This window comes from Sprattus sprattus, assembly GCF_963457725.1.
Source record: "Sprattus sprattus genome assembly, chromosome: 12".
NCBI classification, from domain to species: domain Eukaryota; kingdom Metazoa; phylum Chordata; class Actinopteri; order Clupeiformes; family Clupeidae; genus Sprattus; species Sprattus sprattus.
This window is the reverse complement of record NC_137910.1, coordinates 22622586-22642505: the sequence shown is the minus strand read 5'-3', so window position 1 is coordinate 22642505 and position 19920 is coordinate 22622586. Positions and strand designations below refer to the sequence as shown.

Sequence of the window (19920 nt, the reverse complement as noted above, 5' to 3'; positions counted from 1 at the left end):
GGCCTTTCAGAACTCTCTCATTTCAGAAGACATAACCACAGCAGGATATGTGTTACTCTTTTCCTCTGCTGTGTTTTTAAAGACACAGCAGCTCCCTCTAGTGGGCACTCACTGTAGTTAGTCTCTCCAGGGCAGCGAAGCGCTCCTCCCAGGTGGCAGCAGACTTCTCGAAGGCCTCGTGGCGCTTGATGAGCTTCTCCACGTCGTCCACGCTCAGGCCTATCTCACGGCTGCCCAGGTACGGCTCCTGTCCCAGCAGCCAAGCCTCCGCCACCCCCGCGTCACGTGAGAACTGGTGCACCTCCAGCACTGGAGAGACGAGAGGCAGAGTATGAGTACACACACACGCACGCATACACACGCACAAGCAAATAAACATACGCATATGCAAACACACGTGGTTAGGACCAGATGTTTCAGAAACATGCAGCGAAACACAAGAATGCAGTCTAGCATTGAGAAAACGACACCGGCTACACACACATTCACATGCAAAGGCAGAACAAAGGACTGTACAAATACATTTCAAATTTACACAATGGCATCACCATCAGTGATTCACACTCACTACACTCAATATACATTCACAATCCAACAAGTTTGACTGACGACTGGCAAACAAATTCACGTGTGCATAGACACACACACACACACACACACACACACACACACGCACACACACACACACACACACACACACTCTCCAACATATACACACTCACAGGAGAAACTTCAACTCCTACCCGTCACATGCACCTCTTGATGTGAATACATTTTGCTAACTTCACTTTGAGCTTAACGTGACATCCTGTAACTCAACACAGATGGCACCAGTAGAATTTGAGAGATATTCACCCAGTCTCAGCCACTCCCATCTGTCCTCCCACTTGTCAATCATGTCTTTCCTCTTATCCGTCAGCTGTAGCAACTTTTCTTTAATCTGTGTCAAAGGATCAAAAAATGTATTTAAAATATGCAACACACATTCTGTGTCAGACATCAAGGGCATTGCCAGTACGAAAAGTAGAGACATACGGACTTAAATATTAACTTGATTGAGAGGGCTTTAAAAGATCTCTACAACAGACATGCATGAGGAACATTTACTTTAGATTTCTACTTTCACCATCTAAAACCACGAAAAAAACTCTATATACAGTATATAATATATAAAAAAAACTATATGTATATATATATTTAAACAATAATATGTCATGTAAATATTATCTTTCAATGTTATTTTTTACAGAAGGCAAGGGGCAAAACCATGCAAAGCCACCTCTTTGAGAGCACACGGCATGAGATCTATTGTCACAGACCTCCTCTGATGAATAGTGCTTCCGTGCCAGCAGGGCCTTGCCCATCTCGATGCAGGTCGTGAAGCTGTCGTTGCGGGCGTCAATTTCAGCTTTGATGCCCTGGTGGTTGTTCATCAGGAGCTCCACAGATGACACATCCCTGAGAACATCAACATCCACATGCAGTTGAGACGGGGTTACATCACTTCCTGCTCTGCTCAAGCAACATGTTTCATAGGCGACAAATGAGTTTAGTCCCAGACGACACCAGTTCATGTCTCCACTAATCAAGTGCATTTAGGGTCCCCGTCCTGGCTCTAGTTAATGCAGCACCTCAGCTGTGATTGTTCAGCACGTCTTGTTTCCCTGTCTCCTCCGTCAGGCCGCTTTATTCAGCCTGTCTGCTGAGGATTCATTAACTTGTCTCTAAGCGTGGCATTTACAAGTGCACCTGTCACCTGTTCAAGGGGGCCATGTCACACACAGGGAGACATGAAGAAGAGCAATTATGCTTTCAAACTTCAGTCTCTCTCTCTCCCTCTTGCTCTCTTTCTCTTTTAACATCACTTGTAGGCTCTTTGAGCTCATCTAGCAGGTCATGGTGCTGTCAGGTAAGGTTGAGGGTCTTATTCCCAGGAAGACCAGAAGCTATACACACGCATGCCCTTCTCTTTTGATACAGACCATCTTTTGATAAAGGCGGCCATAAGATCTATATTTAAAGTGTACCTAGGCTTTGATTAGGGCATCACAGGAAGCTGTGTCCACAGATTCACACACACACACACACACACACACACACACACACACACACACACACACACGCACACGCTTCCCCTGAAGCAGAGCATGACTCAAACTCAGAGCAAACGCAAACCAAAAACACACGCACGCGCACGCACACACACACACACACACACACACACACACAAACTGTTGTACCTGGGCTTCTCCTGGGCGTCAATGAGGCGAATGACATCCTCCATCCACAGCATGAGGTCGCGCACCATGCTGAAGAAGCGGAACTTGTCGCTGGTGTCCAGCAGACGCACACGGCGCCCCTCGCAGGCTTCCAGAAGGCTCCGCCATGCCTCCAGCACCTCACCCTCACGCCGCGCAATGTCCTCCGCTTTGTCGCCTGCATACGCCGACTGCAGCCTTGCCGCATCTTCCTGGAGCGTCTTCACCTGCGCAGAGCAACACACATGACATCCTCAGAGCGGAATTCCAAGTAGGTTATAATATAATATAATAAAGTAAAAATATTTCAAAATCTAAGTATAATTCCTAGGATGGCTCATAAGGTAGCTTCTAGCTCACTGCCTAAGCCTTACATTTTGGAGTATTATGGAATTTTCAATTGGAAATTATAATACTACTGTGTTTATTAGTAGAATATGATCATCACAAAGTCATTTTGTAGAATAAGAGACATTCCTGCCATAATCTACACTATATATGCTATATAATGTATATGTATGTGGACAGGTACCTGAGTTCCTAGGGCCTGGATGTCATGCTCGAAGGTCGTGTGCATCCTCTGCAGTGTCTCTACTGTGTTCTGGTCGCGGCCGAGCTCTTCCGGAAGCTTCTTGTGTTTGTCCAGGATGCGTCCCAGCACCTCCTTGGCGTCATGGTAGAACTTGTGCAGCTCGTAGGAGGCGGCCAGAATCTGTGTACGTGTGTCGATCAGCTCCAGCAGGTCTGCCCACGCCTCGTTCAGCCCGTCCTTCCACTCAGCGATGGTGGCCGCGTCCGAGTGGCCCGAGTTGATGAGCTCGTCTGCCAGCTGGTTGACGGTGTCCACGCGCTCCTGACCAATGTTTCCTGTGTCTCGTGCAAACTCTCGGAAGCGCTCCTGCAACATCTGGGGAGGTAAGAGAACACAGGCACTTGAGTCAGGACTTTTCATTCATGGGAATTCAGAGAATTTTATACATGCACACAAGGTAAAGAGGTCTGTATGATTCACAAGGGTTGATGACAGTGACAATAACAATAACCCAACAAAAATCTAAATCAAAAGATAAGAAATATTTTGACTACCTAAAAATCTGAGTACTGAATGATTACCTCTAATGGTAAAAGCTTTACTGAAACAAACACTACAGTAAATGAATAGTTTAGTTTGAGACAGTGCTTTTAATGTGTTTCTGAGAAAGACAAAGACGATCGGCGTACGGTCACGTGTTCGTAGTCCTGTCCAAGCTCATGCGACCCGGCCACCACCTCCCGCTCGGCGATCCACTGCTCCAGGTCGTCCACCTCGCGGTTGAGCTGGAAGAGCCGGGACCTCTCGTCCAGTTTGGCCCTCCTCTCCTCCGACAGGTCCTTCAGGCCCGCGTACAGCTTATCCACCTGCGACTGCCTCATGCTGATCCGCTCACTGAAGTAGGTTAGAAACAAGCACAGCACCATATTAGCGCAGGACAGATATTAAAGATGAAAGCTGAAACAACTGGACGATTTGGGCCACCCGAACCTGACCCCTCTCTCTCTCTCTCTCTCTCTCCCTCCCTCTCCCTCTGCTTTTGGATTAGACGTTAACCCAGGAGGATTAAGGGAGATTTTAGGGAAATCTGCCAGGCACTGCCTCCCCCTCCCCTGCCCAGCCTCGCCCACACCCACCCCGGCCTGCCCGAGCCCGACCCTGGCCCACCTTTCCGGGTGTCCGGCTGCCACCAGCCCCCTGCTGGTCTTGGAGAGCTGGTGCACCGTCTCGGCGTAGTCCTCCACCGCCTGCTCCACAATCTGGTGCTTCTTCAGCATGGCCACTGAACACTGCTCGTCCTGCAGGGGACACAGAGGGACAGTCTCTTTATGTATACAAATGACTATCAAGCATAACATTGCACAATTAACTATAAAAGTCAACTATCTAAAATGCATTCTTTCCCTTGGAGAGGTGCAAAAAAGACGAGGTGAATTGGGCTACTTGAAGCTAGTAAAATGGCACACTAGTCATGTTGCAGAGATACAAACACTGCAATGTCTGAGTTGTTAGTTGTTCAAGCCTTCGGAGTGCTCTGGTGAGGGCCGAAGTGCCGTATAGATGTAAGCCGTGCAATGGTGCCGGTGTGTGTACTCTGTGACCCTGCACACGGTGGCCTCCCTCGGCCTTCCTCTTCACACCCCTGCGAGCCTGCCTGCTGTCTGGAGTATGTCTGCCAGTGGCCATCACCACCTGCTGCCCTTTACTATGCCTCGCAACTTCTCTGTCTCTCTCTCTCCCACACACAAACTCACACTGAATATCACAATCCACATCCACACGTCAGACACTCATGAATGGCATGTCATTCTGCAAGCATTCACACACACACGTGCCCTGACCTCAGTCCTTGGCCTTTTCCTCTGTCACCATACAGACCTCCTGCGCTCTTATCCTGGCCCAAAAACTCCCATCTCTTTCACACACACACGCGCATACACACGCGCAAACACACGTGCACACACACACACACGCATAAACACACTTCCCCCACTCTTCTCTCACCTTGGCCTTCTCCTCTGACATCATGTAGAGCTCCTGCTCGCTCATCCAGGCCTCGGCCTCTGCGGCGTCAAAGTAGTACTGCTGGGCCCTGTGGGCCTCCTCCAGGCGCCCATGCCTCTTGCCCGTCTCCTCTATGATCAGCGCCCACAGGCGCTGCAGGTCGGCCAGGCGCTGCCGGATCACGTCCCCGTTGGGGCTATCCGGCTTCACGATGATCTTGCTGCGCTCGAAGATGTCGTCGTAGCGTGGCTGGTGGCCCTGGACCTCCTTCTGGAGGGTCTGCAGAAAAGACAAGAGTCGGGTGAGTTATTTTATTGTTTGTCATTTAAGCTTCAGCACAAATGTCTCCAATACACAGAAATACTCCATCTAAACTTGTGTCAGTGGTGTTTTACATGTAATCTAATCGATTCAATTCAATTCATTTTTATTCTTCTATATAGCGACTGATGTCTCGAGACCCTAAACAGGGCCTAAGGCCTGAATCCCCTGGAGCACGTGGGCAACTGAGACAATAGAGAAAAACACGACTCTGCAGACAACCCTGACAAACGACAGAGAGGGTGAGTCACCCGCCTTTACCTGGTTCTTCTTGATGAGAAGCTGGACGGTTTGTAGGTTGTGGCCGTGATCTGTGGACGCGGCCATAGGCATTCTCTCCTCAACCCACAGCTGCAGAGGGCAACACAGGGGTGGTTCATACAAACAACAGATGGAGTGATGGAGAAAGTCATGGCGGGCCTATAAACAAAGTCTGGAAAGATAATATTAACTACGTACAAAATGTATGCTCTCCTTCAAGACACCCTTTAGTATTCTCGCAGTATTTTGAAGCTAATTTGGCACTGGGAGACTGGGAGTCTAACCCAAATAGCGTTGCATGTGTAGGGGGCATTTCCCTTTGATTCAGGCTGAGCGCCGAGCAGATGGACTCATCAATGAGAGCCGAGGGCTGAGGCTGTGAGTAAGAGCACCTGCAGCTACATTCAGCAACTGCTCCTCCCCACAGCAAGAGGGAGAGGAAGAGCCTAGGGTTCTAATTTCACTCACACAAACAAAAAAAACACACCCACACAAAACGCAAAAACACTCACACTCACACAAACCTAGTCTCTGTGAGTCTCTAACCTCCTGAAAGGTGCCAACACTCAATTTTGTCTACTTGCAGTGTCATTTAGAAACACTTGTACAAGATGCATTCCAACACCCAACGCCACCAACAACCGCCTATATAACAGACATAATGGTGTTTGTACTCACAATCTCATCCTCCACGTCGCGGTTGAACTGGTGGATCTCGCGGGAGGCCATCAGGTTGCTCTTGCGTTTGTTCAGCGGGTCCAGCAGGCCCTGGAACTTCTGCTCCACGCCGCGCCGCCGCCCGTCCACCTCGTCCGAGTCCTTGCCCTCCTGACGCAGCCTCTGGGCCTGCGAGCGCAGCTCCTCAACCTCCTTCTGACGTACGTCCACCTGGCTCTCCAGCATCTAGGTCAGCCGAGACAGGGGGCGGGGGGGAAACACAGTTAGACAGGCGTGCTGTGGGACATGGTAGGTAAGGAGAGGCTAGACGGCCCGAGATCTCTCACTCTGGGACTTGCTTCACTGCTCACGTACCAAAAGAGCTTCCTGCCTCCCCTACTCCCCGTTCCTCTGTCTCACACAGATCCAGTCACACGTGCACGGATATCCATCTGGCTTCAGCCCATAAGCCGCCTCGCCCTCTCTTACAGACATGAGCACAGTCACACACTATGGTAAGACCTCTCTCTTACAGACATGGGCAAAGTCACACACTATGGTAAGTCACTGACACTTTTATCCATTGGCTCTCATCTCTCACCCTGATGTTGACGCACACACACACATGCATGTTCTCTTACCCACACTCTGTGGAACACACACTCCCTCCTCCCTCCTCTGATTCTCTCTCTCTCTCTCTCACATACACGCACATGCGCACATGTGGTGCGCACCGGCACACACACACACACACACACACACACACACACACACACACACACACACACACACTCAGTGTAAAGGCATGGTGCCGGCTCCTTCATCAGAGGCGAGAGGGATGTTGCATAACTGACAGAGGGGGTGTGCCGGTAGTTATGTAACTAGTACAGATTTCCCTCTCCCTTACTCCTCTCCCTCTTTTCCTCTCCCTTCTCTCTCTCTCTTCATCTCCCTAACTCCTCTGTCTTTCTCTCTCTCCCTCTTCCCCTCCCTAACTCCTCTATCTCGATCTCTCTCCCCCTCCCTTCCCTCTCCCCTTCCCTTCCCTTCTCTCTCCATCTCTCTCTCTCCCATCTCTCTCTCTCTCTCTTTCCCATCTCTCTCTCTCTCTCTCTCTCTCATCTCTCTCTCTCTGCGCTGCTCCTCTGCTGGCAATGGAAGGGGCTTCACTGAAGCGTGATAGCAGGTGAGAAGATGCAGTGGGAATGTAGCACAAGACTCTACTATTTCACATTAATCATTCATTCATTCATTCATTCATTCATTCATTCATTCGTTCGTTCATTCATTCATTCATCAAAGACCTTTTCAAGAAAAAAATGGAGAGAAGGAGAAGAAGAAGAAGAAGAAAGGTTGAGAAGAAGAAGAAGAAGGGATGAGAAGAAGAAGAAGAAGGGATGAGACGAAGAAGAAGAAGGGATGAGACGAAGAAGAAGAAGAAGAAGGGATGAGAAGAAAAAGAAGAAGGGATGAGAAGAAGAAGAAGAAGAAGAAGAAGAAGAAGGGATGAGAAGAACAAGAACAAGAACAAGAACAAGAAGAAGAAGAAGAAGAAGAAGGAAAAAGGAGGAGAAGAGTGAGTTGAACTCACCTGTTGTTTCTTGAGCAGGATGTTGACGCTGGTCAGGTCCTTGCCGTAGTCGTCCGACTGGATCTGCCCCTCCAGGCCCACCAGCCACTTGTCCAGGTCGGCGCAGCTCTGCGTGAACAGCTCAGCCTTGTTGGCGTCGAACAGGCACTGCGCCTTGGTCTGCGTGGTGGACTCCAGGTCGGCCCACTGCTTCTTCAGCGTGCCCAGTTTCTCCTTCACCACCGGCTCTGTCTCCGGCTTCTCCGCCACCAGAGCCGTCCCATCCTTCACGAAAACGAGAGACGTGGACATACAAGGTCAGTTCATACTGTAGAGCAGGGGATGATAACAGAAGCGGTTATTTTGTTTCTGAATACATACAATAGAGGGGGGGAGCACAACAAACATCTAAATAAGAAGCTGGATTAATCGAGGCGTCCCAGGATCAGTATTATTGTTTCCGGCTAAATTTGTGAACTAAACACACTTTCACACTATGGATTAGAGTCGAGGCTCAACGGAGATGCATAAACTGGCAGGTGATACCATAAACAGAAGCACAGAGCACATTTTAGATATTCTATTATATATTCTTATATGTTCAGATATATTCTTATTATTTTACCCCCAATAGGTTTTATAAGTGGCTTTGGAAAAAAGCGTCTGCTTAATACCCTAAACTTAAATTAAATGAATGCTGGTTTGCAGACCTTCTCGATCTTGTCCAGCCACTCCTTGTTGGACTGCAGTTCAGCCATGAAGGCCTGGTGCTTGAGCCACTTGCTGTGCAGGTTGCGAGCCTCATCGTACGACATGTCTTGTGCCGTGAGCATCTTCTCACTGCTCCACAAGGACAGCTGAACACACACACCAGAGTGGAAATTAGTGCATTACACTCCGAGACACACACACACACACACACCGTTGACACTGTGGTCTCACACTAATTGCTGTTGCAATGTATCACTGTCCAGAGGGTCCAGATTGTGTGTTTGTGTGTGTGTGTGTGTGTGTGTGTGTGATGTGTGTGTATGCCTGTAGACTGAAAAGCCCTCAGAAACACCCTTAGTGTTGTTAAAGGCAGCAGCTAGTGGTATTAATCTTTTAACAGATTTGTGCTCTCTAAAGAAACAACCAAGTGATGAAAATAAATAAATAAATGTATAAATGCAGCAATCCTCCTTCAACAACCTATTTCATTATAGCACCACAACACTAAACAACACCACTATAAACATCTGGAGTATTCCCTCTAGACATTACTACTACATTATGCATAGTGTGTTCTCTTCATATTTCACTAAACTCTTGTCACTGCCTTCACATATTAAGCCATGGACAAAAGTATTATAAAATGTTTGGGTGCCGAACTGAATATATATCCATTTGGCACTGCACAGAATCAGTCATCAATGCCTACATGAAGCTGATCTAAAGGAGGTTGCTTGATCAAAACTAAAACGGTTTGATGGTTCTGGAAGACAGTATTGACCATGGGAGGAGAGTGAGGTGGCGAGAGAGAGAAAGATAGAGAGAGAGAGAGAGAGATAGAGAGAGAGAGAGACGTGGTGAGAGAGAGAGAGAGAGAGAGAGCGAGAGAGAGAGAAGGAGGAGATGAGAGACAGATAGAGAGACAGAGAGGTGGCGAGAGATAGAGAGAGAGAGAGATAGAGAGAGAGAGAGGTAGAGATGGTGAGAGACAGATAGAGAGACATAGAGGTGGCGAGAGAGAGAGAGACAGAGAGAGAGAGAGAGAGAGGTGGCGAGAGAGAGAGAGAGAGAGAGAGAGAGAGAGAGAGAGAGAGAGAGAGAGAGAGGTGGCGAGAGAGAGAGAGTTTACCTCCTGGCAGTCCTGCAGGAACCTCTGGAGGTCTCTGTTGTCCTTGAGCTTCGCCAGGAGCCCACTGGCTGCCTCACGGTTCTTCTTGTGCCTACAAACACACACAGAAAATACTTTGACTAAACACACCTTCACTCAGTAAAAGCGCTCCATACAATTAAAATGTCTTCCGTAGGTCTTAATGTACATCACATATGGATGGGAGATGGGAAATAAAACAAAATGTCTCGTGGACGTCTCATATGATATGAATGGGAGGTCACTACCACTGGTTACAACACTGATAAACAGTACCTGGCTTACGAAAGTACTACTAGGTCAAACACGGTAGCCATGTGTCTCATGCTAATCACGCCAGCTCCGAGGCAGGGATGCTGGGGCGTACCTCTGGTCGATGGAGTCCACCTTCTCTTGGATGCGGTCGGCGCTGGTGTTGCCGTCGCTCACCAGCCGGCGGCCCGTCTCCACCACCGCGTTGATCTTCTCCTCGTTGGCGTCCATGGTGGTCATGAAGTCCTCCTGCTTCTTGATGGCTCCCTCAGCCGCCTCCAGAGTGGTGGGCATCTCTGTGTGGGCCAACACATACTCCTGCAGGAGAGAGAGAGAGATGAGGAAGAGAGAGGCAGAAGAAAGAGAGAGAGCGGAAGGGGAGAGAGAGGGGGAGGAGAGTCTGTCAAGAAGGCGCTGAGTCACACCAAAATCCCCAGTTGACCGTGACGGGGTGAGTAGACTGGCCTTCTGTTTGGACATCAGAGTGTGTTCCCTTTGCTAAAATAAACACTTATCTCCCCTTCGTGTCACTATGGCTATAGAAACTCTGCGACTGGTGGCTTTAAATGCAATTTAAAAGCCATTCTGTACAAGCAACAGAGTCCAGCTCCTCACCCCACACAGAGATCTGGAAAGCCTTGTCGACTTTTATTAGCGTCAAACTGATAAGGCTGCCCTCAGGGTCATGCAATCAAAGAACTCTCTCCTGTCACACTCATGATGAATTGTAATGGTGAGCTTGTTACTCTATTGGTGTAATATTAGACTGGGTCTAAGAAGAACAGTGTTCAAATGATCACTGTTCCAGTAAAAAAAGTAATACATATTTAATATGCCAACTTTCATTGTAAATGTTCACTATATTGCAAGGTACTCTGGATAGAGGGTTTAAGTTGACTGACTGCAAAAACCTTTAAAAAATGAACTGCCATGTATCGAGTCCCACTTACACATACTGTGCAATAGAGAACCAAAAGAGGTTGACTGATTTGAAGATAAAGACATTAATACATTAATAGATAGATACTTTATTGGTCCAGATTGATATTTAGTCCAGTAACTACTGCTCAATGTCAGTCTTACCTGGTTGTTGAGGAAGGCCTCAGCCTGCTTGGTGTCCCTGAGGAACAGCTGGTAGGCGTGGGACTGGGACAGGAGGTTCTGCCGGTTCTCCCACATCTTGTGCAGCTCGTTCCAGCCGGTGTCTAGTGCCTGCAGCCTCTGTCTGAGGAACATGTACTGGGCGTCCGTCTGGCCTTGCGTCACCATCTCGCCCATGTCGCGCATCTTCTGGTAGTCCTCCTCGTAGTTGCGGATCTCATTCTTGATGCCCTCGTGCTGTGTCAGCAGCTTCTCGGCCTCGGTGAGGGTGTTGGGCATATCCTCGGACGCGATGGCCGTCTGCGTGCGCGACAGCCACGCCTGGAAGTCGTCCAGGTCGCGCAGGAACTGCTGCAGCTTGGACGACTCGCCCAGCGACTCCTCACGGGCACGCAGCGTACCCTTCATGTCGTCCCACACCTCGTTGATCTCACCCAGGCTGCCCTTGATGCCTGGCGCCTGGTCGGGGTGCTCGTCCGCCAGCCGATCGGCTTCCTTGCCCAGGTCGCCCAGCTTGTCCTCGATGGCTGCCAGGTCGCGCTCCATGCCCGTCAGCTTACGCTGCAGCGCCATCACGCCGGCCAGGTCGTTGCCCAGGTCCTGAGTGGACTCGATCACCTTGGTCTTCTCGCGGATCCACGACTTGGTCTCGTTGCACTCCAGGTGGTAGTTCTGCACACCCAGCGCAGAGTTGAGCGCGTCCTTCTTCTGGTCCACCAGGTCTCGGAACTGGCTCCACCTTAATCGAGACGACAGAAAAATTTCTCTCTGATGCCTCCCAGCCAGATAATAGCATAGTAAAGCATTTCATTCTCCTGGTGCTCCACCGGTGTGGAGAATGAGGGGATTACCTGGTGTTGAGTTTATCCTGCTTGGCTTTGATCTCCTTCTCGCTCGGGTGGCCACTGTGGATCAGCTGCCTGGCAATCTGGTTAACAACCGCCACGCGTGAGGCCTGGTTGTTCATCTCTGGCTCCAGGCTCTCGAACCTGCCACATACAGACACACACACACACACACATACACACACACACACACACACACACACACACACACACACAAAAACACACACGCACACACACACAAATACAGACACACCAGTCAGGAGAGGGTTAAACAGCAGAACGGAGTCACCAAGGACCATAGAGTGGTGAGTTCAGTTCAAACATGTACGGCTTGGTTTTTCACTAAACGGTGGTGGAAAAACTAAATTTAACACGGGCATATGGAAAGCCTGGGATGCAGTCCATGTGCTGCACTGCGTGAAAACACTGTGGGAAAGGAGCAATCCCCTGAGGGCAAAACTCCACGGCAACAGTGAACAGGCTACCGCGCTGCTGACCAAAGCAGTTTCCGAGGGGGGAGTAACATGCTGCTACAGAACAGATACTTTACATTTATTGGTTGTAAAAATGTACAATGGGCTCGGTTCCTGTGCGTCAAAGTAAATTACAGACATAATTTTCCCACCAGTGGCATTACCTCACCCATTGTTGCGCTTAAAAACTACCTTTTCATGTTCTACATCCCACCTTTAGTTTTCAAGCCTACGGAGCAAAAAAAAATCTGCAATAATGATTTAATAAAACTGCCTTTGCTACTCTCACACACACACTCACACACACACACACACACACACACACACACACACACACACACACACACACACACACACACACACACACACACACACACACACACACACACACACACACACACACACACACACACACACACACACACACACACACACACACACACACACTTTCCCAGAGCTAACTGTGATAGTGCTAAAGCGATGCTGAGAGGGGATATGAGTACATTGGGTTGCTCTGGACTTGGCTTGATACTTTAACAATGTTGTAAAATGTAAAATGGTGGAATCAGTTGGGATGAAAGCTGTACTGCAGATAAATAAAAAAAGCTTGATGAAATTTGCTCTGAGAAAATACAAAGTCTTGTGGGAACTTGAGAGATTTTGATTGCTTCTTTGTTCTTCTGGTGTATTATGAGCAGCAGGTCTGGGGTATGAGGCCTGTGGGTTGGCTTGTTTGCTTGTTTCCTTACCTGTGCTGGATCACCTCCAGGTCCTCTAGCTTCTCGGGGATCTGCATGCTGTTGAGCCACAGCTCCTTCTCGTCGATCCACACCTCGCAGGCATCCACCTCACTGAACATCTTATAGAGGGCCAGTGCGTCCTGCAACGCCTGCTTGCGCAGCCTTGTCAACTCCGCCACCTCGGCATAGCGCTCATCGATGCCCGCCAGGCGACCTTTAACCTCGTTGGACTCGGCATGCTGCGGCGGCAGGATATTGGCCTGGTCGTGCAGGGCGTCCAGCACGGGCCGGTAGCTGGCGATCTCCTCGGCCACGTCCTTGTGCTTCTTGATGAGTGCCTGCGTGGAGAACTCGTCAGTGCCCACGTCGGCGCTGGACACAATGCGCAGCACGTCCAGCATCCAGGCGTCCATGTCGTCGGCGTCCGCCTGGAACTGGTGCATGCCGCAGGCCTCCTGCAGGCGGTTCTTGCGTTCGGCGGCCAGCCGCTCCAGTGCGGCCCACTGCTCCTGCACGTCTTCGATGCGCTCACTGATCTTGTCGGAGCCAAAATGGCTGGCGGCCACCAGCTCCTGGCCCTGTTTCACCGTCTGCTGTAGGCGCCCCGCACGGCCGTTCATCTCGTCCTCCAGAGCCTTGTGCTTGCTCAGCAGACGCACCACGGCAGTCAGGTCCTTGCCGCAATCGTCCGACGACATGATCTGCTCCGTCTCGCGGATCCAGCCCTCCTCCTCCGCCATCTCCCAGAAGAACTTCCACAGGCGTCGAGATTCCTCCAGGCGGGCACGGCGCTCGGCCGCCAGCTGGTTCAGCTCCTGGTAGCAGAACTCCATGTGGGCAACGCGGTCTCGGATAACTTGTGGGTCGCATGGTTTGTATCCTGCAGGAGAGAGATCTTAAAGCTCAAAACCGTTGAAAGAAATCTGAAGATCATAACTGTACTGTAAAGAAGATCATAACTGTACTGTAAAGAAAGAAATAATGTATTTGGAAATATGTACTACATAAGTGTTTAACCAGTAATCAATTACAATCAACTTTGGCCTATGCATGTTTTCTTGAAATAATTAATACTCCTTTCCTTTACATACATAGTATACATTTATATATATTTATACAGGTTTAACTAGTAGTCAATTACAAATCACTTTTAGCTCAGGCATGTTTCTTTAAGTAATTTACTTACACACACACACACACACTGAACAAACTGTATCTTTTATCTAAATACACATTTCTATATGTATACATGTTTTACCGCATATACAAACTAAATAAGTTGGGTTGAAGACTGCTGTCTCACCCTCAGTGTCCAGGATGAACCTCTGTGCGTTGGAGTTAACAGCCTTGACGCGGTCGGCCCGGATGGCGATGTCGGACTCAACCAGCGCGTGCTTCTGCATCAGGTCCTCCACACCCAGCAGGTGCTTCCCATAGTCCTGAGACAGCAGCAGCATCTGCAGGAGACAGCACAGCTCTTAAGCTCTCTGCATACGCTGGCTGGGACTGACTGATGACATGCAAATGCATTGGTAATATTCATCCACTTTCCAATTCATCTCATCTCACTGAATTACATTTATCCAGTGTCCCAATCTCATCTCATCTCTTTGAAGATCCAGCAGACTAAGGCTTTATGAACCTACACTCACTCTTTCAAATCTTCCCCTTCTTCTCTCCATCTCTGCACGTCTATCCCCCCTCTCCAGCCTACCGTCATCTCATTCATCCAGTCAATTATGTAGTGCCTCTCCTGGAACCACCTTAGCAGGCCCAGATTGATCTCCAGTTATCTCTCTGTCACATCTCTCTCTCTGTCTCTCACACACATCTACCCATCAGCCCTGCTATTTTAATATCCTTCAATGTCTCCCTCATCTTTATCTTGTCCATCCAGTCCATGATGTTGACCATCTCCTATAACCCTAGATTCATCTCAAATGCAGCTTTCTCCCTCACTCCCCCCCCCCTCTCTCTCTCTTATCTATCCATAAAGTCTGCTACGCATCATGCGCATCCCTTTCTCACCTTCATCTCGTCCATCCAGTCCATGATGTAGAGCATCTCCTGGAAGACCCTCTGCAGGCCCAGGTTCATCTCTAGCCTCTGCCTGCGGGCCCGGAGCAGCTCCAGCAGGTACTCCCACAGCCGCACCACGTTGTCCCTGCGCGCCATGATGCGCTTGTTGTCGTGGTAGCTCTCCGCCTCCAGCTCCCTGGCCACCAAAAGTACCGCCTGCACGCGCTCCTCGTAGGCCGAGATGTCCGTCTCGATGGCCTCGTGCTTCTTGGTGGCGGCCTCCACGGCCTGCAGGTCAAAGCCAAAGTTGTCCTGGCAAGCAGAAACACAGGATCTTGTTAGCACAGGGTGACAAGTGACCAGAGATCCAAGATGACATGTTGGGATACGAACTCTGAACTAACAGATCATAGATCAATTACAGAAACAATGAACTCTATTTTACTCAACACTTTTTCTCATCACAGAGGAAACATTTTTTTACACACACGTTCCTCTGTAAGCCACCCTTATATTGTGGAGGTCCAAGAAAAACCAAGGTAACATGTATATTCACAATAACCATTTATACATTCCATACATATCTGCAATAAACCTTTGTATTGTTATAAAAAGCACCTGTCTGAAGTGATTCATAGCACAGCTGTACTGTGAAATGTACTCTTTCACCAGACCAAGGAAATTGAACACAGGAAATCAGTGAATAGGCCTCATTACAGTGTTGTGTGCTTAGGTCATAGCTTAGGTAAAGAGCAGTCCCCCCCCCCCCCCCCCCCCCCTCCCACCTCATCACAGGGGTATCCTCTGTGATCCAAGTTATTCTTGGGTGATTTCCACCAGCATCTCCTAGTGAGGTCTACATGCTTATAGTCTGGGAAGGGCTGAATTGTGTATCTTGGCCAAGGCCACTTAGTGCAGACATTTGCTAATGGAATTATGTGACCTCTGGTTATTTCTAGAGTTCTAAAATTAAGCATTCCTGGAAGAGGAGAATATTTGAGTTCTATTTTCAATTTCAACAGGGAAGTCATAAAAAAAATCAGCTCAGAGTAATTGAAGGGTTTCATTTCTCTATGTGACCACAAGGGTATGCTAAGGACCAATAAAAGTAAAAAAGACAGTCTAGAAATGGAGGCCTTCATCAAGCTTCTGATGTGTATTTCTGTGAGGATGAGAGGGTGTGTGTGCTTATACGTGTTATACCTGTGAGACGAGGCGCTGGTTCTTACTCAGCCAGGTCTCTCTCATGTCTGTGTGTCTGTGTCTGTGTGTGTGTGTCTGTGTGTGTCTGTGTGTGTGTGTGTGTGTCTGTGTGTGTGTGTGCGTGTGCGTGCGTGTGTGTGCGTGTGCGTGCGTGTGTCTGCGTGTGTCTGCGTGTGTCTGCGTGTGTCTGCGTGTGTCTGCGTGTGTCTGCGTGTGTCTGTGTGTGTCTGTGTGTGTCTGTGTGTGTCTGTGTGTGTCTGTGTGTGTGCGTGTGCGTGTGCGTGTGCGTGTGCGTGTGCGTGTGCGTGTGCGTGTGCGTGTGTGTGCTTATATGTGTTATACCTGAGAGACGAGGCGCTGGTTCTCACTCAGCCAGGTCTCTCTCATGGCTGCCTTGCGGTCGAAGCGGCGGGCGAGCTGCTCCAGTTTCTCCTGACGAATCAGCTCCGTCCTCAGAGCCAGCTCCCGCTCATGCTCAGCCTTCTCCAGACGCTCCCAGGCCTAAGGACCAACCGCATATCCTTCACTCAAAAACAACCCCAACCCGCACAAACACAGCCCTGTCCCCCCTTTCCATACCAGTTCTATCTAATAATTGGAAAAGATCACCTAGACTGCTTCAACCTAGACCTCCCGTGGACTACTGAAGAACAGGATTCATATTTATAAACAGGATATAGTGAATACAACCAGATTACTTATACACTGAGGGCAAAAGCACAGTCCACTTTTAAAGCTTTGGGAAATTACTGAAAGGTCTTTCAGGCCCCCTCACCTTGTTGATATGAGTTTGATACGAGTTTGATACGAGTTTGATACGAGTTTGATACGAGTTTGATGTGAGTTTGCCCTATCTTGGCTTGTAGACTTTCACTCTCACACACTGACATCACACTCACCTTGTTGATGTCTGATATGAGTTTGCCCTCTCGTGGCATGTAGACTTTCTGATTGTTGGCGCGCATCTTGCTCTGGATTGTGAAGAGAAGCACTTCCAGGTTGCCTTTCTCTGTAAACCTACCAATGGATAAGAAATAATCCAGTTTGTCTGAGAATTTGACAAAAACAGTGCATATTCCAGCTACATTTGTGTATAGTATTATGTGCATCTGCATGCATAGGCACAATGTGAATAATTCTATCTAGCACTGCACTTAGACTGTGTACAAGGGGAAGATGCGTGTGAGGGGACAGAGGGGTGAAGTGCTCTCCATGTTGGAAAGGAGCAGTGCTCACTTTGGGGGCTTCTCAGCGGTGCGGTAGGTGTTGAAGGCCTGGAGCTGCTGCTGGACGCCCACCAGAGAGTTGGCAAACTTCCGATTGTTGAGGATGATGATTGTCTGCTCGATCCACTCCAGCAGGTCTGAGGCCAGAGACTCGTACTTCTCGACCATTTTCTCCGCCTCAATGGCGTTCTCCAGCACCTACAAACAGTGAGAGTGTCAGGGTCTGGACACATGTGATTTATGTAACAGGCCTCAATGGCCTGACTCGTGGATATTGGAGCAGACTTCAGGCAAGATTGTGTAAAACTGATTAGGGAACAGCAGGAGGCTAGTCTCTTTTCCATACGGACACCCAAAGGAACTTCAATGAACTCCCTCACCTTTCCAATACGCTTGCCTTCCACCTTCAGGGCCTTCATCTTGGAGAAGTAGTGGTAGTACGTGACCACATAGGTGATGATAGACTTCTCGTCTGGGTGATCCACACTGATATCTGCCAAACAGACATAAACACATGCAGGTATCCGAGGTCAGAATCTGAGGTCTTGCTTTGAATGTCCACATGGTGTAACCCCTGAGACAGACCCCAGACAAAACAACCCGGGGCTTGGTTTCCTCGTAGATCCGGACAGAAAAAAAGGAAAGGGGGAATACGTGTGGTGGGACGACCCTGCGTTTGGGATTGGCTGCAGGAGAGGCCCGCTGTTTTCGCTCAGAACAATGTTCTGAAGCTTTCTCACGCTCAGCCTCTTTGTTCCTCTCCCTGCAGGCTTCTGAGGAGCCATGCTGGGCTTTCATGATGATACAGTAGTCGCCATTCAGCTACCTACTGTACTGTGGCCCGGACACAACTCCATCTTGCCAACAGGGGCCAAAATCCCAGCTGGCGAGGGTGCCCAAATGTCACCACTGTGTGACAAGCTGTCAGCTGAAAACTGCCTATGTGTTGTATGAACATGTCTCTGTGCGTGTGTGTGTGTGTGTGTGTGTGTGTGTGTGTGTGTGCCTCAATGAGTGCATATGTGTGTGTCTATCTGATCCTGTCTGTGTGTGTGTGTGTGTGGGTGTGTGTGTGTGTGTCACTATCATTAGGGTGTTAAATGGGAGCCAAGACCTCTTCAGCTGACAACTGCCCCCCCCTCAGTGCCACTGTAGTGTAAAAGCACTGAGGGACACAAATGTGTGTGTATAGATGTGTCACCCTGGTGCAACCAGCTGACTCAGCAAGTCCACCCTTAACCACTTCTCCAGGAGGGCATTGGCAGGAACAGGCTGCCATTTTGTAGGTGGTAGCAGCAGACAACAGAGACTGTCTCCATTTTCTCATTACAGCTTATCTGTGCGCCTCTGATTCGGCGAGTCTCAAAGAGCAGTGTCCTAATTCCTTATGTAGGACACGAGAAGCCCGCAAACTCTGGGCTAGGAGTCACAAACCAGCTACAATCTTCTCTCTTGTCCCAGACAGAGGATAACATTGTGACAGTCAATAATCCTATCTTCTAGCCCTTTTATTCTTGTTGTTATAGTTGTTGTTGTTGTTGTTGTTGTCATGGTACCCGTTGGCCTCACTCTGAATTGTTAGGATACAGAGGTGTGGGTTAACCCCCCCCCCCCCACACACACACACATTTAGTCAGTTAACAAGGGGGTTAAACGCCTAAGCCTGTTAGGGGGCCATATTGCAATAGAACGAAAATGAGTAAACAAAGAATAAACAAGCGAGCTGTTCCGGCGGAGGAACCCAGTGGAGGTAACACCGACAGATGAGCGAGGACAGATGGACTCACCCTCGGGGTCCAGGAGCATGGTGAGGCCCAGGTGCTGCTCAGCCAGGTTAAAGGCGTTCTGCAGATTGTGATGAGCGTTGGACTTCTTCAGTTTGTCAAAGTCAATCAGGTCGGGCCTACATAGAGAGGGAGAGGGAGAGGGAGGGAGAGAGAGAGAGAGAGAGAGAGAGAGAGAAAGAAAGAAAGAGAGAGAGAGGTTAGATGGATTCTAAGAGCTTGTTTTGAGTATTTGTGGGTGAGAGAGGTGGTGTCTGGAGGGGATGCTGTGCACCTGTGTTTGTGGATGAGGGCGTTGAAAGCCATGCCATCTCTCCAGCTGGTGCTGAAATTGTGGATGTTGACGTTTGGGTATCTGCCAGAACAAAATGGGGTTGAAGTGAATTTTCTAAATAACACAATGGCTGTCTTTAAATAGCAAACAAAACAAGCATGTTAAACCTGATCTTCATAAAGAGCCATGAAGACCTGTCTCATCTTTAACCATCAGCGGCTGTGTGTGAATGTGTGTGTGTGTGTGTGTGAGTGGGTGTCCAAGATTCAAGTAATCATAACTAAACTTTAAAATTGTGTATTTTCTAATAATGATTGTTATTTTTGAGTTATTGCTCTCAAAGCTATACAATAAATATACAAACCATCAAACAGTTTCTGTGAACCAACATTAAACATCTTGGGGGTATGCTGGTGACTGTATTGTGCTTTTCAGAATGAACTGAGTGACGTACACAGCATTTTCACTACCCTGATATTTTCAGACAGCGGCTTTTCACATTCGTCACATCCTCTCCATTCATGTCCCCTAAAGGTGATATT

General features: G+C 48.9%; 1 protein-coding gene across 1 annotated transcript in view; it reads right to left on the bottom strand.

Moving 5' to 3' along the window:
* Positions 1 to 19920, bottom strand: part of LOC308373581 (spectrin beta chain, non-erythrocytic 1-like) — a 64514-nt gene that overhangs the window by 5858 nt on the left and 38736 nt on the right. Inside the window, exons 6-30 of the mRNA XM_080849152.1 lie at positions 19379 to 19459; positions 19108 to 19223; positions 17701 to 17813; positions 17331 to 17518; positions 16994 to 17111; positions 16437 to 16595; positions 14901 to 15203; positions 14176 to 14329; positions 12882 to 13752; positions 11666 to 11803; positions 10797 to 11553; positions 9829 to 10031; positions 9444 to 9534; positions 8314 to 8460; positions 7625 to 7888; positions 6055 to 6279; positions 5377 to 5466; positions 4795 to 5073; positions 3958 to 4088; positions 3480 to 3684; positions 2791 to 3165; positions 2241 to 2485; positions 1320 to 1458; positions 856 to 940; positions 113 to 309 (exon numbers count right to left, since the gene is read on the bottom strand). Of these exons, the coding sequence (XP_080705278.1) occupies positions 113 to 309; positions 856 to 940; positions 1320 to 1458; positions 2241 to 2485; positions 2791 to 3165; positions 3480 to 3684; positions 3958 to 4088; positions 4795 to 5073; positions 5377 to 5466; positions 6055 to 6279; positions 7625 to 7888; positions 8314 to 8460; positions 9444 to 9534; positions 9829 to 10031; positions 10797 to 11553; positions 11666 to 11803; positions 12882 to 13752; positions 14176 to 14329; positions 14901 to 15203; positions 16437 to 16595; positions 16994 to 17111; positions 17331 to 17518; positions 17701 to 17813; positions 19108 to 19223; positions 19379 to 19459 (5674 nt within the window). The remainder of the gene's footprint in view (positions 1 to 112; positions 310 to 855; positions 941 to 1319; positions 1459 to 2240; positions 2486 to 2790; positions 3166 to 3479; positions 3685 to 3957; positions 4089 to 4794; positions 5074 to 5376; positions 5467 to 6054; positions 6280 to 7624; positions 7889 to 8313; positions 8461 to 9443; positions 9535 to 9828; positions 10032 to 10796; positions 11554 to 11665; positions 11804 to 12881; positions 13753 to 14175; positions 14330 to 14900; positions 15204 to 16436; positions 16596 to 16993; positions 17112 to 17330; positions 17519 to 17700; positions 17814 to 19107; positions 19224 to 19378; positions 19460 to 19920) is intronic.